Consider the following 27,727-nt stretch of genomic DNA (forward strand, 5'->3'; position numbering starts at 1 on the left):
GTCTCAGGTCACATCAGAAGCGTTTTTTGTGAGTCAGTAAATTAAATGTGATAAGCTGACGTCTTTCCAGACGGCACAAATACGTTTTTTATACATTTATTTTGCTCAGTGTTCTCGTGGCGACAGCTCGTTGTGGTTGCTGCTCAGAGCGCCTCCTGTGTTAATGCTGTGTTCTGCTTTAGAGTCGTGATAAATATCATAGCTGTGAATATATTAGATATAAAGCTGTTTATTGCTAGAATGAGTCAAATAAAGTGTTTGTGTCCATCGGCGACTTGAAAAACTCGGCACATGTTGATGGTACAAAGTTGGATCTTTATAGACGATGAAATGATATTTTTCTCTGGATAAATAACGTAGAAGTGAAACTCTTTAAACAGAGCGCTGAAATTCCTACTTGAACATCGTGATACAGTTTCCACAGGGACAAAGAGCTGAGCAGCAGCAGACTGGTTTGAGATGTTCGTCTCCCAGGATGACGTGAGGCCGGAGAGGAAACTGACCTGCAAGTTTTTGACCCTCTGAGGCGATTCCCTCCCGAGCCGAGGCCCGGGGGAAAAGGCACCGAGCAGTTTCTTTTGTTTTGGTTCGGAGGAACTTCCAGTCAGCCGGTGCCGTGGCTGCTGTACTCAAAGACGCCCTTCTTGAAGAAGGGCGAGAAATCACAGATGGCGTGTTTGGTGAGATGGAAACCGCCGTCAGCGTCGGCTCGGAGAGGAGAGCTGGAGGACGACAGCATCACCCGGAACAAGTTCCTCAGATAACGCTGCAAGAAACACGATAGAAGCACGAAGTCAACTCAAACGTTTGTTTCTAAGAACACAGATGACGAGAGGATCGACCTCGTCGTCTTTTAATCTTTGGATTTAATCGTCTTGCCTCTAAGTGATTCCGGCGCTCGGCGACCATCCGCTCGTCTCTGTTTCCAAACAGCTTCTTTGGAGGGAACTCGAGAGCTGCCAGCTGAAACAGACACACAACCGACTTCATCAACACGTTTTAACAAGATTAATCCTGGAAAAGTCTTAAAGTGTTTATTGTCCTGGTGTCGCAGCGCTCTGCGGTCTGATATCATCACTGAAACCGACCAGTCAAAATATGAACAAACATGTTTTTCTTAAACTAACCGATTGTCTTTGTTGCCTAAACCTCAATAAACAGAGACAGAACGAGTTAACTGTGTGAAGATAACAAGTCTGCAGTGTAACAACACGTCCAAACGTTGTGACCTTTAGTTAAGTTGAAACGACGGTCGCAGCACCAACACGCTGATATCAAACACTGTATGATCACACTCTCACCTCTGGATACTTTAACTTCAGGCTCTTGTGCATTTCCCGGAAGCGACTGTAACGTCTGAACACCGTCCACGTCTCGTCCATCACGGTGATCTGATGAAACAGGGAGAAACGTGGGACGTAGAGACGGAAGAGAAGATCAAACATTTACAGTCGAGCTCACAGCAAACGGACTCAGACCTGATACAAAGTGTCTGATTCTGATTATTAATACAATAAATGATCATAAAATACGTTGTGATTTATTAGCAAGCAGCAAATAAAGTCACCAACAAATGAAAATTCAGTCTTTATCTTGTTTTTAAACGTTAAATCCCTCCATAAAGACCATACACAGCTTCTCCTCTGGTGGCTGAGCCTGACTTTATATCATCAGGAGGAGACGATGGCTGAGCCTGACTTTATATCATCAGGAGGAGACGATGGCTGAGCCTGACTTTATATCATCAGGAGGAGACGATGGCTGAGCCTGACTTTATATCAGATGATGACTGAGTTTACATTCATGGTTGAACTGTTCCTTTAAAATTAGCTCCACGACTAAAATTATCCAACATTCATTCATCACCAATTAAAATCCAGTAATTTATTATTATTAAAGTACTTACAAAACGAGGTACTTCGACTTTTACCTCTGAGATCTGAATTCTTGACTAAAAACATTCGACTTAAATTTAAATCCAGTCTTGAAATGTTCAGATAAAAACAGATATCACCTGTAATTTCAGGTTTCTGAATTAAATTGCTTTTGTACAGTTTCTATTTTATTCTACACTTCAAAAACTAAAAGTCTCACCAAGTATATTTGTTTCGTTTCCAGTCAAAATATCTCATTACACTTCATTAAAGACACGATCACCCTAATCATCATTTTCACGCGTTCCACAGGCAGATTTTTTAAATTATAAACAAGATACAACTTGTGTTCGTTGTGTCTGACTCATTATTTTATACACTTTGAATTATTTGCCTTATTTCATCTGTACTTATTTTTGTCCTTGTGCTGCTGTAGAAACTGTATTTCTGCTTAAGGATTATTTAATCTCATCTCATTTTATCCAGACACATTTATTAATTGATTGATTATCTTCTGAAATAGAACAAGAATAATAAAAATAACCAGTCGGAGAGAGAAGGATGATGACAGAGAGCACACGAGAAGGATGAACAGATCAGAACATTAATAACTGATGAAGATGATGAGAAAGATGAACCCGGCTGAGGAAACTCACCTTCACCTCGAACTCAAAGTGCTCGTCCTTCCCCTGCCCGCGGAGGACGTGACGAGGAATGCTAATTTTAACGGGCTCCTGAAGGCCGTCGGCGCTCGTCCCGAGAGGACGACAGACCAGGTGCTGCAGAGGACGTCACCGGGGAGAAAGGACACGAGACAGCAGAGGAGAAGAGGACGAAAGAGGACGAGAGTAAAGTGTTGACTCAGGAAACATACAGTAATTATTGTGGATCAATTTATGAAGTTGATTGAGAATCATTTCTGATGATTACCAAATAAAATCAGACGGTAAGAATTGTACAAATCTTTATTATCCTCTTTACAACATTAATGTTCACCCTGTTTGTCATTATAACATTATTCCTTCAAATACACAATCATCACTTCATCTTCATCAAGTCATCAGATCAAAATAAATGTTTTTAAAGTGCAGAGCGAACTGTGCAACTGACATCAAGCTTCTCCCTTTGAACGACATCGACCAAAAATCAAACACACACATCAAACACGTCTAAAACAGTAAACAGAAACAAACACTGATCAGCTGTTTGTCTTCAATCGTTCACTGCGACTTCAGATCAACTACAGATTACAGTTAGTACAGGTCCACATGGTTCCTCCTCTCAAAACAATCTTCAGGATTTTGTAGCAAAACAGACAAAAATTACATTTGAATATCAGATGTTTTTAAAATGTTTAAAAATATTTTAAAATGCTTTCAGATGCGTCCATGTTACCTTCACACACACAATACCTGAGCTCTCCTCCAACAAATGTTAATAACTCGTGTCAAGTTGTTCAGGTGAAGTTTCGTAGTCGACAAAATATTTCTTTATTCACACCCTTTTTTTAGTCTGAAGAACGTCTCCTCAGATCAGTGTGATCTCTGTGATCACAGCAGACGAGCTGTGTGGAGACATCTGATGTTTAAATCATCTCCAGCTGCTTCAGGTGTTCAGCAGAATGCTGCAACTCTGTTTTACTGTTTTTTGGGTGAACTTTTCCTTTTACACATCCTAAAATAGATAAAAGGTGACTGCCAGATAATCTGTCACCTTCACCTTGCATATATGAGTTCAGGTGAAACAGCCTTCAAGTGTGTGACTCAGGTACTCAGGTGATTAATCAAGATCATGGCTTCTGAGCTGCATCCAAAAGATAAATTCCAGGAGTGGTTCTGACTCCTGTGATGAGAGACGGAGGGCACTTCAGCCGAGCCTCGCCTGGACTCGACCTTCCTCTCTGCTTTGTGGGTTGTAAACGTGATTTCTACCACCAGCCAGTCGTCACTCCGCCTCACGAGCAGACATCTGATCTCCGAACGCTTGCGGAGTTCAAGCCCCCGAAACTGTGGCTGGGACGGGACCAGACTGGTGCCCCGTGGCACCGGGTGAAAGACGCCGTCCTCACGGAGAAGAGCTACATGAGTGTCCGTCAGGAGGAACTGGGAAATGGCGCTCTGATGCACACGGGTTGAGTTCATGACCTTGACACTTGTGTAGAGCAGAGGACAAATGTTTGCCAGAGAGGGTTTTCCAGGACCGTCCATGTTCCCGTGGACGATGTAGAGGAGGTCTGCCAGGACTCGCTTAAATCTGGAGGTGACGTGAAGGCCGCTGTCCAGGACGATGTCAGGAACACTCGACGACCAATCCAGAGAGAGCGCCATGAGGTCACCAGAGAGCAACGGGTGGTCTTCAGTCCCTTCAGAGAGCTTTTCAGGAGAGAGGACCTTCAGTAGAGCCTTGCAGAGCTCCTGGGTGAGCTCTCTGCTGTGGGTGAAGACGGCCAAGACTGTGTCTTCTGTGCAGCCAATGAGGCGGACGTGCTGCCCTGCCAAGCTAATCTGGACCTTCTTAATGTCCATGAGATCAAAATGGTGAAAGACAGCGAAGGTGCCGCTTGAGCTGAATTTACTTGACAGCACCGTTATGTCCTTTTCCGATAAGAGCAAGCAGCCCGGCTTTGGGATCGGCTGCTCACGGTTGGCCGTTTGGATCCAGAAGATACTCAGGAGCTTGTTGACTTTTATTTGAGGAGCAAGAGATTCCAACTTTTCTAGAATCTTCTGGGATGAAAGTGACCGTAGCTCAGACAAGGCCGGCGGCAGCTGGACCAGGTTCTGATAAAACACTTCAGGACAAGTGTTTTTGAGAGACGACACGGAGCCTTCGGGCCACCCGGAGACGCCCGGGATCGCAGACATGTTGCAGTTCTGAGGAAGACTCAGGGTGCGATCCATCGACAGGTCAACTGGACTGACTTTGTTTTCTGCAAGGACACGAGGTTCTGGCTCCGGTTTCAGCTGCATTCGATGAATCAGCGGCAGCTCTTTGGACATCTTGGTCACATACTGCGAGAGCACGACCTTCATGTCACCAGCTCGAACATTTTGAATGATGTCCCGCGTGTCCTGCAGCCTTTTACTGGCGTCCTTGTAAGCGTCGGACAGCCTTCCAGTAAAATATCCCAAATCGTAGCTCCAGTTGGCCGCAACTTTCTCAGCTCCTGCGTCTGCCACTTGTTTTATTTGCTCACGAATGGATTCCTTCAACTTCTGCGTGGAGGAGATGTAGCCAAAGACAGAGTTCAGCAAATTTGAGGATCTATCATTGGAGAGTTGTTCATCTTTTACTGTCCCTGCTGCTGTTTGGTGTTTGTCTTTGTCTTTTCCCTTTGAGCCCGAAGAAGAGCGATCATTCACCAGCAACTCCTTCACTCCACCTTCAGTCTTTTTATCAGCATCCTCATCAGGACCACAGGAGGCAGAATCACTTCGTTTCTTATCAGTGATATTCTCGTTTTCATCAAATCGGTCAGTGGTTCGGTCGACTTCACCTACAGGGACATTCACTCTTCCCTGCCACCATTTGTTTTCGTCACCTTCTCTGTAAGGCACTTCCTGTTTCTCAATCAAGGCTGCAGCTGAGGATTTTTCTTCTCTGTGAAGCTTTGAGAGGCTGCGCTCTCGTTCCTCCGGCATGTTTTCCTGGATGTGAGGAGGGCAGTTTGCCTCGAGCTCCGGGGCCGGTGAGAAGCTAGACCACGACCCGCAGCCTCTCTGTGTGCACAAGGTGGAGGGAGAGTCCATGACTACATCGTCAAGAAGGACGTGAAGGTTCTTTGAATTATACTGAAGTCCTTAATCCACCCAGAATTACAGTTCGTCCATCACCAGGTGCACAGGTGAGTCGTTAGTGATTCAGAATTAACAGGGTAAAGAGGGTTGGCATGCAAATTATAATGACAAGTGTAAAAAATACTCTGAAACTGTAAATTACAATCAAACATTGGAAAAGTAGCATTTGCAAATAGTTCTTAAGATGACATCCTTCTTGGTGACGAGATGGATTATCTTAACATAATTTTCTGCGAATATTATTTTATCCACGTTTAAATCCAGGTTGTTTGAAATAAAGGAGCTCAAATGTAACATTTTCATGCTATTTTTAGTCTGCTAGTGTTTCTGTCCTCAGGGCCCAGACACACCAACACAACATAAAAGACCTAGCGGCGCCAAAAGCCGACTGTTGCACGGCCTCATGACGCCCGTGTTTCAGCCAAAAACGTTGCACTTAACCACCAAAACGTCTACAAGCGTGTACCTTCTGGCCGAGCACCAGGTGGCAGTGACTATATTCATCACTCAAAATAGGGAAACCCGCAGATTATAGAGAGCCGAGGTCACGCCACTACCAGTTAACATCATGTCTCACAAAGGTTTGATCAGATAAGGTCCCATGAGGGGAACAGGAAGGGGCGGGGCTTCAGCTCTCTCTCCTGCACTGGTGATGAGGCAGAAAAACCACCCTAGTGGTGAAATCATGGGTACTACAGCACCGTCGCTGTAGTTTTCCCTTTTCCGTGGCTTGGTTAAACAGCCAATCAGAGTCATTTCTCTCAGGGATGGGCTCCGCCATCGATTCAACATAATCAGTCGGCTGGAAAGCCGTTGACGGGCAGCGGAGTGGGACACACCCACACCTGGACCACAGACACTCACTGACGGTCCCGACATTGGCCAGCGGTGGCCCGTCAGCCTGGTGCGTCAGAGTTTTTTCCAAAATAAACAACTGGACCCAACTTCTCTGCCTGGAAGAATCACTATGAGGACACGGGCCCTAAGAGATCCAAAATATTCAATGTTCTGCTGTTTCAGCCGCTCTCGTTCTACCAAATAAGAAGTCAAGTGACTGATATTAATGACTGGAATAATAAAACATGTCTGTGTGTTCCTGTTTGACAACCCTTTCTACAATTATATGTGGATTTTTAGATGTTAAGATTTTTGTTATGTAATTTTTTACCATGCGTATGAGCAATAACAGGCACATCAGCTTAACTTCCCACCACTGTAAACATGAAGCAGTGATACTGATTTTCATTGATTGATTATTGAACTGCAATAATCCCAAAACCCAGAATAAGATCCTGGTCTTACCTCATATTTAAGCCTCCTTGGATTAATGTTCTGCAGTTTTTCATCATCCTGAAAAAAGATGAAACTGAACGTCAACTCTCAGCATCATAACATGTTAAATATCCACTGAGGATTCTTAATTTGCAAAACAGCAGGCAAGATTTTTATTAATAACCTTCAAAAACAATAATAATAAATGATTTCAATTGTCAAATTATACGTCATGATTCCAGGAAAAGAGGGACAAATCAAACAAAACCAGGAAAGATTAAAAAACCAGGCGGAGAAGAACCCAATTAAAAGAACAGCAAACCAAACGGACTGAGTTGATCCAGAACTGTGTCGGGGAGATTCATGCAGATCACAGAGCAGGGAGAGTCTCACTGGGACATTCAGAGCAGAAGCATCCTGTCTTACCTCGTCTGTTAATCTAACAGAGCTACTGTCGCTAACTTCTTCCTCCTCCTGCAGGATTAAAGAGCTGAATATCAGTTCTACACAGAAGAGACGCTTCAGCTCGCAGTCTGTTTCTGGACCCCAGAAACACTCCTGACGTTCATTACAGAATCTGAAGACTGTTTTTTTGTCCATAGTTAAAAAATGTTCAGGTGGATGTTTCAGGACGTTGGCAGACCGTTTGATAAAATAAGCAATATCTCCACAAGTACTGTTTCGGAGCAGAAACCCGATGAATGATGTTTTCAACTAAAGGCAGCTAACGACAGGAAACTGTGAAAGATGTCGACGCTGACGTCGTTTTATGTGTTTTTCTGACACTGCCGATCAATCATCTAAATGACTTGTGAGTCACTTTCTGTCAGAAGAGTCTGGATGTACTTTACGACCCCGTCCACATGTACACGGGTATTTCTGAAATGGAGGCTTTCTCTACGTGTTTTGGTGATGAACCAGATGTTTTTCATCTGATACTGATAACCTCTGTCATGGCCGACGGCGATGAGATTATCGAGAATGTCACATTTTTGTATTCAAAAAGGAGTTCCCAAAATGTCCTAACTGGTAGTTTATGCACACCTGAGTAAGAAAGGACAACTTCATTTTCAATATCTCGAATAACTTCTGTTGTGTTAAAACTTAAATCCTTCTCTAGAACCAGGATATGATTTCACCGATACTCATAAACAGCTGATCATATAAATACCAAAATAAATCATGCATCTCTAGTTTTGGCCTTTCGTACACAAAGAAACTGCAGTTTAAGATGCTACAAACGGACCTTTTGAAAAACTCCACACACTCATCAGTGTTTGTAGCATCACTGATAATTATGGACTTGGACATGGAGTACGTGTTATCATATTGTGGGGTGCAGGTCGATCAATATGGTTATTTTAGGGCCGATACGATACAGATTATTAGTAATCCAGGAGACAGATTACTGCAAACTGAGACCGATTTACATTCACAGGAAAAATACAAATCTTAGTCAGTATTTCTGCTTTCTGCTACTTTATACTTCTTACTACTTATAGAAGTGCAAGTAAGTAAGTAAAGAGTGAGTTAAGTAAAGATTGTTCAGCGTCTGGTTTGTTCTCAAATATACCCGTGTACATGTGGACGAGGAAGTGTGGCGGTCGGGTTCACGGCTGGTTTGGATTCTGGATTATAAAAAGTTGAGCAGCACCTTAATAAAACTCTGCAGGTTAAATGAAGGCGTGTGGATCGGCTCTTACCCTGAGGGATTCACAGGACAGAGACAGATCCATGTTGCTGCTGCTGCCGTTCAGAAGATTCATCTTACGTAACCGACGCTGGACTTCCTCTTCGATGTACGCGTTAATCCTGCAAAATGATGAAGAGGGTGACAAACCAACGTTAGCAACAACAGAAACGTGTTTCTGGGACTGAAGCAGAAGACAAGCAGAGTACAGGTTAGTACAGTCGGTGTACCTGTCGTCTGACAGCGGCAGCAGTGTGTTCAGACTCTGGATGTGGCTGACCGGGGAGCTGCTGTGGCTCGTCTTCTCATCGTTACTGATGGAGTGAGTCCTGTTGTTGTCCTCCCCTTCACTGATCCGCTGTCTCAGCTTCTGGATCTCCCGCTCCACTCTGCAGAGAAAACAACAGCATGAGCTCTGTTTCACGGCCTGCTCACGTCTGTGGCATCTTCTGTGTTCATGGACTGATTACTGTGAAGTTCTCACCTCTGCTGGTCCAGGTCGGCGCCCGTCCTCAGGTTCCTGACGACCGAGCTCTTGTGTCTCTGCTCCTCGGTGTCGGGCTCCATGGAGACGCTGCGTCTCAGGGCCGAGTGCCTCCTCTCCAGCCGGGCCACCGCCTGCTCCATCGCCTCCCTCTGCTGCTTCTCCTTCGACTCCAGGATCTCCTTCTCCTTCCTCCTCACCTTCTCCTCCTGCCGCGCCACGTTGGCCGTGAACTCGTAGGTCTCCTGGAGCTGCTGGAGCTGCTGAGCGCTGTTCCAGTGGAGGTTCAGTTTCTCCTCCTTGTCCTCCAGCTCCTTCTCCACCTGGTACAGCGTGTTGTCGAGCCCCGGCGGGCTGTCGCAGTTCCCGTTGCTTCCTCCGCCGCTGCGCTCCAGCATCTCCACGGCTCTCTGCTTCTCCTCGGCCAGAGCGGGGAGGAGGCCGTCGGCCACGCGGGCCAGCTGACGCTCCTTGAACTGCAGCCTGTGCTCCGCCTGTTTGACCAGGTGCTCCTCCTGGCAGACGGCTGTGGCCTCCAGCGCTCCCTTCTCCTGCTCCTCTTTCAGCTGCTGTTGCCGTTCTTTAAAGCCTCGGGCGAGGTGCAGCAGTGTATTCTGCTCAGCAGCGACCTCTTTCTCCAGGCGCTCCCTCTGCTGCTGGAGACCCTCCTCCAGCTGGCCCAGCTCCTTCACCTGCGCCTCCTTGAAGTCGGTGTATCGTGCCTGGGCAGACTTCGCCTCCTTGCTGGCATCCTCCGCATCTGGCCGCTCTCCAGCTTCTTTAGCACGAAGGAGAGTTTCTCTGATCTCAGCCAGAGCTCGACGTTCCTCCTCCAGGCGGCGGGCGTCCTCCCGGGTCAGCAGGGTGGTGGCTGCCTCGTGTTTCTCCCTCAGCTGCTCCTCCAGCCTCCCCACCAGGCTCAGCTGCTCTCGCTCCTGCTCCTCCAGCCGCCGCCGCTCAGTCTCCAGACGAACCTTCTGCTCCTCGCGCTCCCTCTTCAGCCTCTCCAGCTCGCGGTAGATCTCGGTCTGCTCTGCGGCCTCCTGACGCCGCCGCTCCTCCTCGTCCTCCTCCTCCTCTGCTTCACCCTCCTCCTGGTGGTGCCTCGGCTGGAGGCCCGCCCCCTGGATATCCGAGCGTCTCTCCTCCTCGAAACGCTCCTTCTCGGCCAGGAAGTCTCTCAGGCGGCTCTCGATGTCCTGGCTGCGGTGGCGGAGGCTTTCCTCCTGACGGAGGATCCGCTGCTGCACCTCCTCAGACTCCTTACGCTGACTCTCCACCTCCTGCTGCAGCCGCTCCAGCTCTGCCTTCTCACTCTGGTGCTTCGCCTCCATCTCCTTGATCAGCCTCCTGCAGCAACCACAAAACCAACAGAGGCTGTTCAGATCCGACATTAATCAGATGTCACTTCCTGCTCTATATGCAAATAAACACATCCATCACTGAGACAAACAGACAGAAAGAAGTTCATGTGGAACATATTTTATAAAGTGTCTCCAACGCAACAACTCACTAAATTGAGACATTTTTAAATGGAGTCTGGACACTTTCACAGAGATGTGCCTGATATTGTATTTTTTTTTGAATCGCTGGCATCTTGTAAAATTTACCACCAGTCTGATTTTGAACCGTCAGACACTCAACACTTCGTATCGTCTGCTGCCAACTCAGAAACTGTTTCTGCTTCTTCATCATGTCCGACATCCCAGTTTAATATGACTTCAGTTTGTTACAACAGATCAGAAAGGATTCAGATCTGAAGCGTGATCACATTCAGCTGAACTCTGATCCTTCACACGACTCCGCTCTTCTACCTTTTCAGCTCCAGCTTCTCCAGCTCTTCTCGCTGCTGCCTCTCGAACTCCAACCTGTCGACACAAAGACCTCCATCAGCTTCTTTCACTCTCATCAAAAAACAAAAGCGAACACACACACACACACACACACACACACACACACACACACACACACACACACACACACACACACACGCACACACACACACACACACACACACTCAACACCACAACTAGTGAAGTGCAGTAAGTGAAAGCAGCAGTCGACACAAAAAAATGAGGCTTCAAATGAAAATGGCAGGCGATGTGGGAAAAGCAACGATGCATTCTCTACGGTCACACGTCAAGATGGAAACAGGAAGCAGCGGGGTGACGAGCAAAATAATACAAAAAAAAAACCAGACAATGAGGGTTCAGATTTAGAGACTGGACGAGTCAACACATGTCTTTGTGTCAAAAACGGGACAAGTTAGACAGGAAGTGGACGACTGAGTCTACCTGAGGAAGACGGGGCCCTTCTCAGTGAAGAGACTGTCAACAAGACGGGGTTCATACGGTTAATTCAGCCGGCTTTAAGCAGGAAGTGTGAACAGATGTAAGGTTGGATATAAAACTTCAGTATCTTAAAGGTCGTTTCAGGTTTGACATTTCAAATGTGTAATGGAGGAGTGAGCGCAGGGATTTAATTTCTCTGGCAGAGAAGAGGAAATAAATAACAGAATAAACAACATTAAAACACATTGTGTCGTCTAAGTGTTATCACTGGCCCAGAGTTTCAGCACCTGTGCATCTGTGTCGTGCAGATAAAGGAACCTGAATGTGAGTCCTGAGGGGTTTGATGCAGAGGGAGATGCACTGCAGCGAGTCTGAGCTGATCACATGCAGCTGCTGGTGTCTGCGTGTCGGGACACTCACCCCGGGTTGTAGAGCATCACGGTGGACAAGTTCTCACAGGACTTGGACAGATCCGTCATGGAGAGGCTGAATGTGGAGAGCAGGCCGCTCTGAGGGGGAGAAGTGGGTCAAACAGAGCTTCATGATTCAGATGTGGGACGTTTAATGATGGACTTTATGTCAGAGAACAAAACCAAGTCATAAAAACACTGGGTCCACTTCTTCAAAGTATCTGGTTGTTTCTTGACCCATCAGCGACACCGTTTAGTATCAGATCAGTGTGTTTGGTACCTCAGCAGAAGGGCAATGAATAAACAGGACGGTACAGAACGGTTCTTTGGTCCCATCTACAACTTAAAATGACCGTTTAGATTCAGCTTCTCTAAAAGGACTCAGGAGATCAAGTCTCTAACCTGAGGGACCGTCTCACCTTTCGTTTCTCCCTCAGCTTGGCTGCCTCCTTCGGATGGTTGAACCGAAACATGTTGGTCCTGCCGAGCAGGATCACAGCACCTGGACCGCAGCACAACAAACAGAACTAAAACAACTGAACACGACTCTGAAGAAAACGATTATTACAAAGATTTTCACAGTGATGCAGCTGATAAGCGACTGATGAGGTTTCTGACGTCTCACCTTGGTTGAGCTGCGACGGCTGCGTCACCTGGACTCCATTCACTGAACACTGAGCTCCGCCGAGCGGCACCAGAGTCACTTTGCCGTTCTGGTTCTCAAACATGCAGTGTTCACTCTCCAGGTCCAGACCGTGCAGGACTGCAGGAGGGAAAGACAACACGGGAGAGACACGGAGACGGTGAGGTGTTACAGAGAGACTAAAGCCATGCACTTTAAACCAACTCCTGCACGATGACAACAATCTGTACGAAGAGGAGATGAGACGACTGTAAAAACACAAATAAGAAGAAAAAGATCTTATATTTTAAGTTGATGTGTTTAAAAGGTGCCAATCATGTTGGGTAAAGATCAAAACACTGTTTCATTTGAACAGATCAAGAAAAGAAAGGTCAAAATTCTGATTCCAGTTTGTGAACATTGATATTTTCTGGTTTCTTTCCTCGTCTGTGACTGAACAAGATATTTGAGGACGTCAGATAACAACAGAAACACAGATCACTTTCTGAAGTCAACAGATTAATCGACAGTGAAAATAACTGTTAGTTGCAGCACTAAAGTACAAACACGTCGTCTGTATATTTATTCTGTTTCTGTTGGTCTGAAGCTCTTCTGTGTTTCCAGGATGTTTGAAGCTGCTGTTATCTGTTGTCCCCTGAAGCTCATTAAAACTCACTCCTGCTGGTTTCTGACAGAAAACAGCTTCATGTGACAAACTCACTGATGTCCTGCTCTGTGGACGCGTCCTCTCTGCCCACGTACGTCCGTCCCTCCTGAGGTGAAAGCAGGAACACAAAGAAAGTCACTTCACACAACAGGACACTCCTCTGCTCAGGGTTATTACGTGTTAGCTGGATGTCTTCCCCTTCGTCTCCTCTCTGGTGTGTGAAGAACATTTTCTGATGTTTCTGCTAGTTTGTGTTTAATGAAGCTGTGACTGTTCTTTTAATTTAGTTTTTAAAAACACCTGAAGGATTAAATATCTCTTCAGTTCATCCAGATATTTGTGGACTGCTGACGTTCACCAGCTACACAACAAGTCATACATCGAGCTTTAAGGATGCAGTTGGTGAGTAGATCATGTGTCTCTGTCCTGCAGGTGAAGTGTTTCAGGTGTGTTCTGACCTTTAGGTGATACAGGATGATGCCGGTGCTCAGGAGGTCGTCGTCGATGCCGATGAGGTGAGGCAGCTCCGAGTCCAACACCACGCCGATCCCCTCTTTCCTCAGAGCGAGCGTCTCCTCCTGCAGACGTGTGGACACAGAATGTGAAACTGAAGAGGGGAACCTTTCTTCTTCTACCTTCCCCCGCTGAAGCAGACACCAGCAGAGGCAGCTGGTTTCTCCAGTCTGCACATTGTGAGCATAAAAATCATGGATGATACACAAACGTGCATTCTTACCTTGAGGATATTCTGTGTCTCGTTCCATTTGTTGGTCCACTCTTTCGTCAGCTCCAGAACCTGCAAACGAGACAGAAACCTCAGCGGCAGATCGTTTCCAGTTCACATGGACGTGTACATGGTGCTGTGGTGCAGCAGGTTTGAGTCTGGTGCTGCTGTCAACACCTCCTCAGCCAGCAGGTCCAAACCTGTGAGAACCACCAGGAGACATTCGACTCACTCTGGCTTCATTCTGGTGCAGTTTCTCCTCCATACTGAGAGCTGTGGGCGAGTCCAGGAGAGCGATCTGACACATGGACACAAACACAGAAACACTGAGTGGGTTCATGTGACGTTCATGCTGTGGTTTTATTATTATCATCATTATAATAATCACTAAGAGCGTGTTAGAGAATCCACAGTCACTGTCTCTCTGGACCTGAGACCTGCTCTTAACTCCGCCCGCCTCTGTTCACCTGGTTGCCCTGAACCAGCAGAGCCTTCAGCCGGGCGATTTCAGCCCGCAGCTCTCGGATCAGCCGGACGTTGCCGTCCTCGTTGATGGTGGGTTTGTTGATGATGTTCTTGGCTCGGTTGGCGTACCGCAGCGTGCTGAGCGTCTCGCCGTAGTTCACGTCAGCGGGGGAAATCGCTGCGATGAGAATTTAAACAGAATTACATCAAACATTTGTTTTATCAGAAGGTTTAAATGTCTGTCTGTGATTCAGTGTTTGCTGCTCACTGGCGATCATGATGGTCTTGGAGTTTCCGCCCAGGCTGTCTTTCAGCAGCCACGTGAGCACCGAGTCTCTGTAGGGGACGAACACCGACTTCTTCTTCAGGTTGGTGTTCACGCCGTCCTGCGACATGTCAGCTGGACACACACACACACACACACACACACACACACACTTCAGTGAACAACCAAAACACACATCGATGAATGTTTCAAAGCTGATCATCATCTTGCGTCTCTGACCCAGAGAAGAGATGACGTTGCCGAGGGTAACCAGCGACTTGTTGATGTTTCCTCCTTCCTTCAGTCGGACGCCGGTCGCTCCGGTGGCGTCGGCTCGCTCGCTGCCGGCCAGATCGACCAGGTGGATCTTACTGACCGTCTCACTGGGCATCTCTGCATCGAACTTAGCCTGACAGAGACGGAGACAGAGACAGAGACAGAGACAGAGACAGAGAGGGAGACGTCTTGTCACAGTTTTGAAGAAGCTACAGTGAGTGCTCATGAGGACGTATTTTTAGAGACGAAACAGGAAAGCGATTCTCTCTCTGAGTTTCCGACCTGTGTGAAGTTGATGGTGAAGATGGCGTGCGAGCGGCTGCTGACGTCGTTCATGCCGGTGCTGGCGGTGGTGCGGTTGATGTTTCCGGCCTCCATCAGCTCCTCCACGTCGCTGTAGTTCTGCACCAGGTGTTTGGACAGATCTGAGATCAGGGGGGATGAAGCAGGTTAGAGGAAGATGACTCGTGAACAAAACGCTGAGAAAACGTGTCTGATGGTCGATGAAACGTACCTTCTACGTAGGGTCCGTCCTTCGGGTGCTCTCTGACTCTCAGGTTGTAGGTCTGAGTGGATTTCCTCCTCAGCAGGTCTCTCACCCGCTCGTTGTAGATCTCCAAGTAGCTGAAGGCAAAAAAATCAGAGGAGAACATGGTGACTCCTCCTCATCCAGGTCCTTCTTCTTCTTCTCTCTCTCTCATATAAAGCGCAGCATGAATCTGGTCTCACCTGACTTCTGTTCGAAACGAGGCTTCATCCCATCGAGTCGACTCGGAGATTCTGCTGAACAAACCTTCACAGAACCTCGGGATCAGACCCGCGTCTCCCTGAAACACCAACAACATGTTCAGACTAGGGCCGACTTTCACTGCACGATAACGATGTTGTGATGTTCATCTTTAACTTTGTTCACTGTGTGTTTTGTCTCTTTGTTGGCAGATAAATGAACCCTTAAAATACGAGTGTACTCCATTAATAGTGAGAAGGTAACCTCTGTATGTGACAGTGAACTGAATATCTTCAGATTTATTGGACTTCTAGTTGGACACAACGAGCAGTCAGAGGACATCACCTCCACTGTGGCCTCTGAGACGTACTGACTCCACTGTGTTGCTGTTATTCAAGACAATCAACAGATAAGCGAAAATAATCGTTAGTCGCAGCCCGACTGTCCAACTCATCGTCTGGAGACGAGAAGGTCCAGTCGAACTCGGCCGGAGCCTTCAGTGATGAGGTCAGCGAGCAGACGGATCAATAACTCAAACTCTGCGGGTCTTATCGCTCTTATCGCTCCGGATAACAAAGTCTGGACTGTGAATGTGAAAAATGTCTCACTGGATTTCCCATCATGGTGTAAGACTTCCCCGAGCCGGTCTGACCGTAGGCGAACACGCAGGCGTTGTAGCCCTCAAACGCCGCCTTCAGCACGTCTGAGCCCAAATCTTTGAAAACCTGCAAATCAAGCAAACAAACAAACAAACAAACAAACAAAAAAAGAGCTTTTATTTCTGCTGAGACGTCTTTCAGGCCTCTGCTGACGTGTCGACTGGTGCACGACAGATTAAAGGCTCACGTGACTCAGCACTGATGTTGCAGAGCTGTAATGTGATCTGTGTGTATCTGTGATCAAGTACACTCAGTTCAGTACTTCATTTAACAGAGTACTTGAGTGTTTACATAGTTTTCTTCTTCATACTTCAACTCCAGCACATTCTGGAGCCAAATATTGTAGTTTTTACTGCCGCAGAGTTAAAGTAGCACATTTATAAAAGGACAAACAGTAATTCAGATTATCAGAGCGGGTGGCGTGGGACGCAGGTTCAATCAGCTGTGACACATTACACACACGCTCAGACGTGTTCAGGGACGGGACAAGATGGCGTTCTGCAAAACATCTGCCCAGAATATTTCCCCGCTCGGTCTCTTACGCTTCCTTATGACCCGTTCACGCTGCAGCTTTACTTGTGGATACGTCCAAGAATTTGCATTCTTTACAAAGATGGATTAATTATTACGTATGTGTCTTATCATAAATAATTACTGCAGTAACACACGTAAGCTGTGAAAATGGTTTTGGAAACATCGTCCCTGAAGGAAACGTTCGGCCCGACCCGACAGACACTGACCTTCTCCTGGGAGACGAACGTGGAGCTCTTGCAGTCCGTGGAGTCGTAGGAGAAGTCGTACGTGAAGGTTTTGGTTCGATCCCTCGTCGACTCGCCTGCGATGCCTTCAGGGAGCTTTGGAAATCAGAGCGCAAAATTAAAAAAGGACACATCTTCAGCCTGAGTTACAGCCTGTGTGAACAGTGGAGGAGAAAGTACCTTCAGGTTGGTGACGGAGGTTTTGTTTCCTTCCATCTTGATGATGCATTTTGCGGTCAAGTCCTTCTCCCTGTGAGAGATCAATGGTTATTAATTATGTCACATCGTGAACATGTGACAGAAGTCAGCATTCATAACAACAATATCTTTGTTCAAACCTGCCTGAGATCATTGTAAGTTGTTGTAATGAATTTTATCTTTGTTATCTTAAATTCATATTGTCTCACTTTATAAGTAAAGATCTGTATCTGCAGATTGTGGCTGAGTCTGATGATGAGAAGGAGACGACATCTTTCACAGTTACATTAATATGTTCAGAGAGCTGCGATGATGGCGATGTGGTGTCACTAGTCGGCGGCTTTTTGGCCGACTGATCACGTAGAGTTGAGACAGAAATCACTCTGATTGGTTGTTCAGCTAAGCCAATCAGTGCACAAGAAGAGAAACTGGAAAGCTGCTGGAGCCCGTTCAGTTTCTCCTTATTTCTGTTGGACTTATTCTCGTTCAGACGTGACTGTCAGTGAAAAATGCTGCGTTATCATAACAACCGTTTGTACATCTGCAGTCCTGAGTCCTCTGGTCTCTCCTCTGAACGATGAACAGACTACTGCCACCTGGTGGTGTGGAGAGTTACTTCCTCTCATGCGGGCGCAGAACAGACGAGCTGAGACTGTTGTGTTTTGTGTTCAAGTGCAGCTTGTTGGCCGAGACACAGTCGACCTTCATCACCTGGTTCTTCAGGACCTGATCCAGCTTCTTAAACGTGAATACTTTCTGGTGTCTTTGCTCCTCTATGACAGGAAACTGAATATCTAAACGAGACATTTGAGGACAGTTTTCACCAGTTCCTCATATTTTACAGACCAAACGACTGATCAGTGCATGTGGAGAGTGATCAACAGACTGAAGACTGAAACATTATTAATATAATATTGAAAAACTACATCACACTGTGAGTCCTGAGTCACTGCAGGTGTCTGCGGGTCACTGCAGGTGTCTGTGAGTCACTGCAGGTGTCTGTGGGTCGCTGCAGGTGTCTGTGGGTCGCTGCAGGTGTCTGTGACAACACTAACTGAAGTGTTTCTGCGGTAAAAGTCTTCAAACTGAGACTGAAACACTGTAACCGGGCTCTGCTGCTACGCGTGTGTCGGTGTGGCTCCAGACGAACCTGCCTGACATCATTAAAACCACATGACTGCAGTGTGATTGTCTCAGCAGGGCGACGCCGTGTTTGCTCAGTCATGTCTGAGCTTCTGTCTCCACCCCAGTTTGTTCTCGGCTCGTATCAACATCCTCCTCCGACATCATGAGGCCTGTAATTACTGTACAAAGGTTTTAAACAGGTGCTGCACCTCGGCCTGTTCAGGCACCGACCAGGAAGAGGAATGAATGTTAGATCATCGTAGAGACAGTTTATACATCAGATCTAGTTGTTTTGGTTCTTCAGCATCTTTTCCTTCCACACGTATTCGTTCTTCTGAAGCTGCTTCATGTTTGAGTCGAGCAGAAACAGAAACATTTGATTTCTGCGTCGACGTTCGATGTTTGAAAGCTTCTTCAGTTTGTAGGTCAGCAGCCGCTTCACTTCATCAAGGTGTCCGTTACCTCAGAGCGACAGTGACTGAACAACACGTTACGTAACGTCATGAGCTCATCATGTAACGAAGGTTCACTCAGACACACCAGACCGTTTAGAGACTGTTACAGTTCGTCCTGAGTTTAGTCGACGGCTCAGTTTATACTTCAGCTGTCTGTTAAATGTCACAAAGAAGTATTTTCCTCAAGTTTGTTTTATCCACCAAACAGTCCAAAGATCACATTTTCTTTCATAGACAATGAAGAAAACAAGCAAATATTCAACAATCCACTGGTTTGTTTCTGTTAAAAAACAAACTAAAGGATAAATAACAAACGTTGATCCGTGTTAGAGTCTGACCGATACATCGGCCGCTCGATATCATCAGTCGATTATTGTCCTAACACAGATATATCAGAACGATACGTGCCGATATAACTGGTTTATAATTATTAGTTCCTCAGTGAAGTTTCCTGTTTCACTGACGTCATTCTGGACAATAAACCGTAAAATATCCTGCCTCCGTTTTTATCTTCGTGTTGTGTTTGATAACGAAAAATTAGTGAATATCACAAGATTGTACTCGCTAACATCGGCCTCAGCGCCAAAAATAAAGTCTCGGTCGGGCTTATTAAAGTGTTACAGGAGTCAAATACAACAGCTGATTAATCCTTAAACTCATCTACCTTCTTGTGTCGGGTGTAGGACGGTCGACACGACCAGATAAAGACGTAAACAACTTAAAAAGCAACTGTGAGACTCTGGAGCGCTGCTTGTTTGCATTGCGTGAAATTTCTTTGTGTATTCAACTTTCACACTGTTTGTTTGTCGTCTTCACACTGAGAAAAAGTTGTTTTAATCTCAATAACAGTAAACTTCAATAAGATTTATTTTCCCCCTATTTTGAGTTGCACTGCTTTATTTAACACATTTCACATATTGTTTTACTTTTTCATTCTTACAGAATATTGTTCAATAACTGTAGTTTTAATAATCGTTGTTTCTCTTGTAGTCCAGCCTGTTCGTTCACACGTTACTGTGCATTTTATTGTTGTGAAGCCGGATTTGAAACGTTTTACACATATTAACTTTTATAATAATAAAAAGTTACATGATAAGTGTATTTATAATAGGATGAACTCATATATTATTCTGCTTTAAGGTCATAATGGAGAAAACAGGTCGATGAGACAAGAAAATAAATATATGAGCCACAAAACATGAAGACGATCCTTTAGTTTAGTTGTGGATCTTCTGACAGGATGATTTCTGTTGGTCAGTGTGAAAACTTTACTGACCTGAAACTGACTGAATGTAAAACCTGAAGTACTTTAAACAGTGTGTGTGTTTTCTAACAGTGTGTGTGTTTCTGTATTAATCTCTGCAGCTCTTCTGTCTCTCAGCCACAAACAGGTCGTCAGAAATCACTGAGTCAACACCTGCACAACCATTAAACCACTGAACACCTGACTGAGTGAAGCTGCGGCCCAGAGGCCACCAGTCTCCTGTGACTCACATTAAATCACATTAAATCACATTAAATCACTTGTTAAAAACCTCAGAGACGCTCGCAGCTGTGAAACCACATTTCTGAGTGAACTCGTGAGATTTAAACACCGGCTGCATCTGGATGACCTCAGTTAGCTTAAAGAAACAAACGCTACTCTGATTTAAACCCGATAATTAGCTTCAAACCACCGTGAGAGTGTCGTCAACTCACCGCCTGTTCATGGGCCTGACCCGGACAGCCACCCGGACCGATGCCATCGCACATCCCGCTGTTGTCCGTCCAGTCCGGTCCGTTTAGCCTCGATGTGTCCCGGCGCTGCTTTATAACAGCTAGCTAGCTAACCGGCTAACAAGCTAGCATGAGACTCAGCGGGCAACTCTCCCCCACCGCGGGATAAGGAGGGCAAAAGTCGCACAGATAACCGACTGACTGAGCTCCAGACGCGCAACCCGGACTGACAGGGCCGAGGGGGGACGGTCGCCGCCGCGGACAGATGTTATCGCTGTGCGGTGACACCGCGTCGCCACCCCGGTGCGAACCGGCTCGCATCCATGGTCACTGTTAGGTAGCCGTTAGCCTGTTAGCATGTTAGCATGTTAGCTAGCTATCATCTGACAAAAAGAAGCAGAGGAACATCAGCTGATGACAACACGGCGGAGTACGGAAGCCTGGAGAGGCCAAAAGAGCGGCTGTAACGTTAAACTGACTCTGATCGATGGAGAAAAAGATTATAAAGATGGGAAAATGTCCAAAAATATATATTTTAAACAAACAAACAAAATATACACGTATAAAAAATGTAAACATTTAATTTAACTGTGTAAAATACAAAGAATCTACAGACTGCAGTAATAAATAGGTTGAATAGTTAAAGTAAATAGTCTGAAACGTTTTTAAAGCAAGAAATGTCAAATATTTAATTATTCCAGCTTCTCTGAAGTGATGATGTGCTGCTGTAGTTTGACTTTGTGAAGGTAACATGATGTGAAGTTATTGATCAATTATTTAGATCCTCCATTAATTATTTCAGACATTTTAAAAGCAAAAATGTGGGACAGGATTTGCTGTTTAAATTAAATATCTTAAAGAGTTTAGACTGTCGGCAGGACAACATGCCAACTCGTCACTCGTGTCAATCGTTTAATGAAGAAAATAGTAGATGTGAAAATGCACATTTATTATAGAGAAGAGTAAAATGTTTGTTAGGGAGGAACAACAGACCTCCTGCCAAACATGAGCACTGAAGTCTCCCACTGAACAGAGAAGTGCTGCTTTATGTTTGAGTCGCTGCAGAAACAGACACACGTGATGTCTGTGCACATGTTCTGGAGATGTAATAACAGGTCGAATAGTTAATAGATATTCAATATATTTATATGTATAGGCCTGACCTTTGCATTTTCACTTTCACATAAGTAAGATTTGATTTAAAATTGAGTATTTTACACTGTAGGCTGGTATTACTACTTTTACTCACCTTAAGTAAATACTCCTTCAACCACAAGTAGAAAGATGCCGAAGGCCAACCATTGTAATGACTTAAAGTAATAACACATATAGCATGAAACAAAGCTGTTCAAAAGAGCACTGTGTAGTTTTGTAGAAGAAATTCAAACTCAGAATTTTAATATTTACAATATTAACAAGGTAATAATACAAACTTTATTCCATAAGTGGATAAACCAGCTGTTCTCAGAGGAAAATAAGGTCCCAGAACACTGTTTGAAGCTAGAAAGGTGGCAGGGTCCGCCACATATAAACACAGTTAACAATATAAACTGTGTTGAGTTTGTTTATTCAGTCAGGAAAACAAAGAGAGTTTATTTATTTATTTAGTTTGTTAGGCAGAAAAAAAAATCAGCCAATAAAATAAAAATAATTTAAAATCTTAAAACACGTTTGCTGACAATATTTCTTCCATCCAACTTAAATGATCCTGACTTGACTCCAGACTTGACTGTTAACGTTGGCTCTAAATAAAGTGGTCAGATAAGACGTGTTTACGTGTTTTTAATCAGAATATAACTTTACTGACATGTGCAGAGTGGTTACACCTGCAGTGAAGCATCCTATCTGCTGGAAATAAGACAGAAGAAGAAGATAAAGAAGTTTTTCCTCCTGACTTTTGAGAGAATTCAACATAATGCAGCTTTAACCGGACATGAACACGCGGCCTGCAGTTCTCCTCCTGGCCTGCGGGGGGCGGTAGAGCATAAAGCAGCAGCCGGTGTTCTGGGCGCCAGCAGTCAGTGTTTCCGGTCGCACATGAGCGGTGAGAGCTGAGGAGGTGAGTTCATGTTTTACACTTTTCATACAGTTCAGTCTCTTTTCCTCACCTGTGTGTAGTTTTCCCGCCTCGCTGGATCAGGTGATACCTGTGTATGAACGTATTAACGCCACACAGCGGCGTGTTTCACCACGAACACACACACAACAGACGGTTAGCCACATAGCTAACTGCTGCTAAGCTAACGTTATGAATGAATGTAGCCGACGTACAGCCGACGCACGCTGTTAGCAGCTTTATCTGCTCACCTGACGTGTGAAAACAGGATGAAAACACCTGAGATGGGACGTTAAGTGATTAAATCTGTAGTTTTGTGAGATAGCTGCAGCTAGCATCTTCTCCTGACGTGCTCACATCTCACAGCGGCTGTTAGCAGCTAACTTGACAAACAGATCTCAGCAGGTGAAGAAGGTTCAGATGCTCTGTGGTTGTTTCTGCAGACACCAGCATGGATATCCGACCAAACCACACCATCTACATCAACAACATCAATGACAAGGTCAAGAAAGAAGGTGAGTGTGTTTATTCTCTGAGGCTTTGAGTGTGAGTTAATAACCAGCAGGCATCAGTGATGATGGCAGATTATTAAATGAAACTATCTGATATTATCTAACTCTCTGATGTTAAAGCTTTTCTTCTGGTTTTGCTTTGATTAGTTTTGTATTATTGGGAATCGATCACCTTTGTCTTCTGGACAGTCGTGACGTTGGAGACGTCACATTGGACTTAAATAGATGTTTGTCATTATTTACTTTGATTTTAAAGACTTACCAGTTATCTACAGAGTAACTGACTGTGGATGCAACATTTTCAGCAATTTCTTTAATTGATCAGCTGCCTGAACAATCAATCATCAGTTAGTCATTAACAGGCCTCATATATGAAATAGTTTGGATGTTTCTCCATTAGAAAACGGTTTTAAACCAGGAGGCTGTGAGTTAAAAGAACAGGTGAAGTTATTTGATTTTTAATTTGCAGAGCTTCCACCAGTCGCACATTAAGGCGACTACATGGCTAAAATGTACAAATATCAGTTTGTACAAAATGTCTTTTTTGTTTTTTAAATTAAAAAGTACTTCGATTTAAATTCACAATATACTTTATGATGTATTTGTGCCCGTCTCTGATTTATCCATGAATACATTTTTAATTGGTTAATCTGTTATTAACAGCGGTAACTGATGATGAGTAATGCTTTACTAGCTGAAGCCTGCTGGTACATTTGGACTGAGCGGGACATTTAACAGTGTAGAAGTCCCCCTGTCAGTGTCTCTGGTGGACTAACTATGTGATGAAGACACTGTTCATAAATTACATCAAACAAACATTATAATTTCCAGTTATTAATGTTTTCCTGACAGTAAAGATATTAGGGCTGTCACAGTTTTCTAAATTCACAATTCGATGTCACTTTTTATTCTAAGGTCAAGATTTGACTCAGTTTTCGTTGTGACCTTATTATTTCCAGCACTGACGGCTTCAACGTTGTTAGATGATCATGTTTGATCTGTGAAGCAGAGTCCAGACTGACTTTAGTGCTGCTCCTCCTGACGGAAACACAACATTTAGAAGTGCCACACAATGCTTTACATTCATATTTCCTCCATCTTAACCACATTACTAATTAATCCTTTAGTAAAACTATAAACAGCCAATTTACAGAAGTAAAAATGTTCTTTTATTTCTGCAGTGACCACAGCAAAACGTTACCAGTGAAAACGCTGCTCCTGTTGTTTAACTTGGTAAAACATAATGATGATTTTAAAAAAGAAAGTCATCAGGGGGCATATTTACAGTTACAGGTGCAGTTTCTCCTTGTTAGAAAATGAAGTCGCAGTCAGGAGCCAGTTTAAGATAAATAGATCTTTGGTTTCAAGCAGGCCATGTGGTCAAATTTAAATCTATAAGTGTTATAACTATATTTCACCAGTCGGTTGGAAACCAGCTGCTGAACACAGACAGTGTTGTTGTGTTTCTTCAGATACGTGCCAGATGTGCATAAGTGATGATAAAAAAGAAATACTGGAGAGTCTTTTGGTTTTGTCATTGAAACTGAACTCATTTTGATGAACTTTGGATGTAGAGTTGAAGTCATGACACCCTGAACAACACCCCTGATATCTGATGAGCTGATATCAGCCAGGCGGTGCTGATGTGCTGACATCATGTGTTGGTCGTCTCAGAGGTGAACGGTTGTGGAGGTGCAGTCGGACGCGACGTCTCGGCCGCCTCAGACTTTGTGTTGATCTCTGTCTTCTTCTCGTCTTCCTCCTGCAGAGCTGAAGCGTTCGCTCTACGCGCTCTTCTCTCAGTTCGGTCAGATTGTTGAAATCGTGGCCATGAAGACCATGAAGATGAGGGGACAGGCCTTCGTCGTCTTCAAAGAGCTCGCCGCCGCCACCAACGCACTGAGGCAACTACAGGGCTTCCCCTTCTACAACAAGCCCATGGTAGGCTGAGTCATGATGTTCTGGCTGACTGCTGTCGCCTCTGAACAGGGCTGGGCTTTAACTGACTCGTGTGTTTTCCAGAGGATACAGTACGCAAAGACCGACTCCGAGGTCATCGCCAAGGTGAAGGGCACGTACGGCGACAAGGAGAAAAAGAAGGACAAGAAGAAGAAGGCTCTGGAGCTGCCATCGAGCCTAGCGAAGAAACCAGCAGCGGTGAGTGACGCATCCGTCGACAGCGTCACGCTCGGTTGTCACTGTTCATCAGTAATCAGCTGTAACGTCACCGTTTTATTTTTCTCTACATGTTGTTCACTTCATGTGTGTTTGTTGCTTGCAGGGATCAGCAGCACCTGTTCACTCCCCCACAGTACAGGTGAGTCAACACTTCGGTTTGATTCTAATAAACCAGGCTGATGATTAAAGGAGCGCTCTGTAGTTTTAATATTTACGACATTAATGAGGTCATAACACAAACTTTTCTCCATTTAAAGAATAAACGAGCTGCTCTCAGAGGACAATCAGGTCCCAGAACACTGTGTGGAGCTAGAGAGGTGGCAGGGTCCGCCACAGATAAACACAGTAAAACAGTATAAATTGTGTTGTCCTTTAAGGTCAGTTTGTTTATTCAGTCATGAAAACAAAGTTTGTTTATTTAAATGAAATATAATAATAATTCTATTTCTACATGAGTGACTGTAAAATGTAAAATGAGGGAAATAATTGAGGCTTCATGTCGTAACATCACTCGTGTGTCCGGCTGATGTTATCAGGCTGGACCCTGCCGAGTGTCCACAGCATGTTCACTGCTTTAACACCAGCTGAACCACATGCAGGTAATGATGGGAGGACAGAACCAGAACCAGGTCACCAGGTTCAACTGCCTCAAACCTCAGCAGCTATTAAAGGAACAAAGAAAAGTCGATTATGGTCGTTTTGTGCAAAGACGCAGCAGAAACAGCTGAATGTTCATTTTGTTCAGCGACAATAAAAACTGGTTTGATTCAAGTGAAGAGACACGAACCTGAAGACGAGCTGCTAGTGTTGATGTATGAACTGTGCTTGCTGCCATCTTTCCTCATTGTTCACAATAATATAATATTAACTGTTGTTGACTGCCGGCTGGAGCCATAAAGCTTCACAAACAGCCGACCCACAGAGAAACTACAGTTTCTTCTCTCTTTAGTCTTTGACAGTCAGAAGAAACACAAACCGGACGTCTGTCGCAGTCGACCTCACACACACTCGGCTGTTTCCTCGTGTTCATGCAGTCACTGAAAAGGCCGAAAACTGAGGAGAAGAAGCAGAATGTGGTTGTTTAGTCGTCCAAAACGCTCACAACACAAACCTTTTTCTTCTTCTTTATATATCTAGTCACCGCAGGGCGACATCATTAGTTGCAAATATCAAACATGTATATAAGAAAAAGAAAAAAACTGAGTGGCGGTGACTGGAGCTGAAGGTTTAACGGAGAACTTCACCCAGGAAAGAAAGTTCAGTCATTGAGTCGTAGTCCACTGAACATCTCTGGAGCTTCACAGTGAAACAGAGTTGCAGCAGCTGGAGATGATTTAAAACAGAAACGCAACCAAAGAAACAAACTGGCTCAAGATTCATCAGGATGTTTTCTCTTCTCAGGTGCCGGACAACCCGCCCAACTACATCCTGTTCCTCAACAACCTGCCTGAAGAGACCAATGAGATGATGCTCTCCATGCTGTTCAACCAGTGAGTTGACGGTCAGGACTCTGTAGGTCTGTACACAAACCTGATCGTGTGTTGACGGCTGTGTTTCTGTCCTCGCAGGTTTCCTGGTTTCAAAGAGGTGCGGCTCGTCCCGGGGAAACACGACATCGCCTTCGTGGAGTTTGAAAGCGACACGCAGGCGGGCGTGGCTAAAGACGCGCTGCAGGGCTTCAGGATCACGGCGACCTGCGCCATGAAGATCACATACGCCAAGAAGTAGTTTGACCACTGGACACAGAGACTCTGAGTGACTGACGGGGACTGTCCCTGGATTTCTGTTGTGTTTCCAGATCCTTTTTGATTTTGTAAATCCTACAGAGCTTTTCTGAAGTTTCCCTTTTTTTTTTTCAACTCGGTAAATTCTGACGCTCACGAGGTCGAAGGGGAAAATATCTGGCCTGCGTTTTGTTTTGTAAAATAAAAGACTTTTACATAACTGTTGTCTTTAAATATGAATTATTCAAGAACACACATGAGTTTCTGTTCAGGCTGAAACCAAAACCTCATCAGCGTTTGATATTAAAGGAACAGTTCACCTAAAAATGTGAATACAGTCATGATGCTGATATAAAGTCAGGCTCAGTCATCATCTCCTGATGATATAAAGTCAGGCTCAGCCATCGTCTCCTGATGATATAAAGTCAGGCTCAGCCATCGTCTCCTCCTGATGATATTAAGTCAGGCTCAGTCATCATCTCCTCCTGATGATATTAAGTCAGGCTCAGTCATCATCTCCTCCTGATGATATAAAGTCAGGCTCAGTCATCGTCTCCTCCTGATGATATAAAGTCAGGCTCAGTCATCATCTCCTGATGATATAAAGTCAGGCTCAGTCATCATCTCCTGTTGATATAAAGTCAGGCTCAGTCATCGTCTCCTCCTGATGATATAAAGTCAGGCTCAGTCATCATCTCCTGATGATATAAAGTCAGGCTCAGTCATCATCTCCTCCTGATGATATAAAGTCAGGCTCAGTCATCGTCTCCTCCTGATGATAT

General features: G+C 45.0%; 2 protein-coding genes across 4 annotated transcripts; one reads left to right on the forward strand and one right to left on the reverse strand.

Annotated features, from left to right (window-relative positions):
• Positions 1-2,823: 2,823 nt before the first annotated feature.
• On the reverse strand, positions 2,824-20,892 carry kif16ba (kinesin family member 16Ba). Of its 3 annotated transcripts, XM_084366963.1 has the most exons (25): positions 20,458-20,892; positions 17,162-17,231; positions 16,964-17,077; positions 16,173-16,289; positions 15,567-15,664; positions 15,352-15,461; positions 15,120-15,262; positions 14,802-14,970; positions 14,565-14,696; positions 14,299-14,474; positions 14,064-14,129; positions 13,844-13,903; positions 13,566-13,685; positions 13,162-13,213; positions 12,444-12,581; positions 12,238-12,320; positions 11,829-11,917; positions 11,412-11,444; positions 10,932-10,985; positions 9,118-10,467; positions 8,864-9,022; positions 8,647-8,755; positions 7,370-7,417; positions 6,974-7,021; positions 2,824-5,593 (listed from the first exon to the last, which is right to left on the reverse strand). In XM_084366963.1, the coding sequence occupies exons 1-25, from the start codon at positions 20,502-20,504 to the stop codon at positions 3,638-3,640; spliced, it is 5,541 nt and encodes a 1,846-aa protein (XP_084223089.1). In that variant the 5' UTR covers positions 20,505-20,892; the 3' UTR covers positions 2,824-3,637. The 3 variants fall into 3 exon arrangements, with proteins under 3 accessions (XP_084223089.1, XP_084223090.1, XP_084223091.1); XM_084366964.1 differs by lacking the exon at positions 11,412-11,444 and having other exon boundaries at positions 20,458-20,891; XM_084366965.1 differs by lacking the exon at positions 7,370-7,417 and having other exon boundaries at positions 20,458-20,891.
• A 1,547-nt stretch (positions 20,893-22,439) lies between these two features.
• Positions 22,440-27,165, forward strand: snrpb2 (small nuclear ribonucleoprotein polypeptide B2). Its single transcript, XM_084368130.1, has 7 exons — positions 22,440-22,534; positions 22,975-23,046; positions 24,812-24,984; positions 25,066-25,200; positions 25,325-25,360; positions 26,623-26,711; positions 26,790-27,165. Exons 2-7 carry the CDS (start codon positions 22,983-22,985, stop codon positions 26,947-26,949), a joined length of 657 nt encoding a protein of 218 aa, XP_084224256.1. The 5' UTR covers positions 22,440-22,534; positions 22,975-22,982; the 3' UTR covers positions 26,950-27,165.
• The last annotated feature ends 562 nt before the right edge of the window (positions 27,166-27,727 follow it).

The sequence above is a fragment of the Pagrus pagrus genome (assembly GCF_965226575.1).
Source record: "Pagrus pagrus genome assembly, chromosome: 2".
NCBI classification, from domain to species: domain Eukaryota; kingdom Metazoa; phylum Chordata; class Actinopteri; order Spariformes; family Sparidae; genus Pagrus; species Pagrus pagrus.

Bases quoted from the DNA above. Each gene is read 5' to 3' on its own strand.
- kif16ba (XM_084366963.1), bottom strand. From the start codon at position 20,504: ATGGCATCGGTCCGGGTGGCTGTCCGGGTCAGGCCCATGAACAGGCG. The intron at 12,321-12,443 runs GTGAGACGTCAG...GCTGCGGTCCAG, and splicing joins GCCGTCGCAGCTCAACCAAG to GTGCTGTGATCCTGCTCGGC. The intron at 10,468-10,931 runs GTAGAAGAGCGG...TGGTTGCTGCAG, and splicing joins GAGAAGCTGGAGCTGAAAAG to GAGGCTGATCAAGGAGATGG.
- snrpb2 (XM_084368130.1), top strand. From the start codon at position 22,983: ATGGATATCCGACCAAACCACACCATCTACATCAACAACATCAATGAC. The intron at 25,201-25,324 runs GTGAGTGACGCA...TGTTGCTTGCAG, and splicing joins TAGCGAAGAAACCAGCAGCG to GGATCAGCAGCACCTGTTCA. The intron at 25,361-26,622 runs GTGAGTCAACAC...TTCTCTTCTCAG, and splicing joins TTCACTCCCCCACAGTACAG to GTGCCGGACAACCCGCCCAA.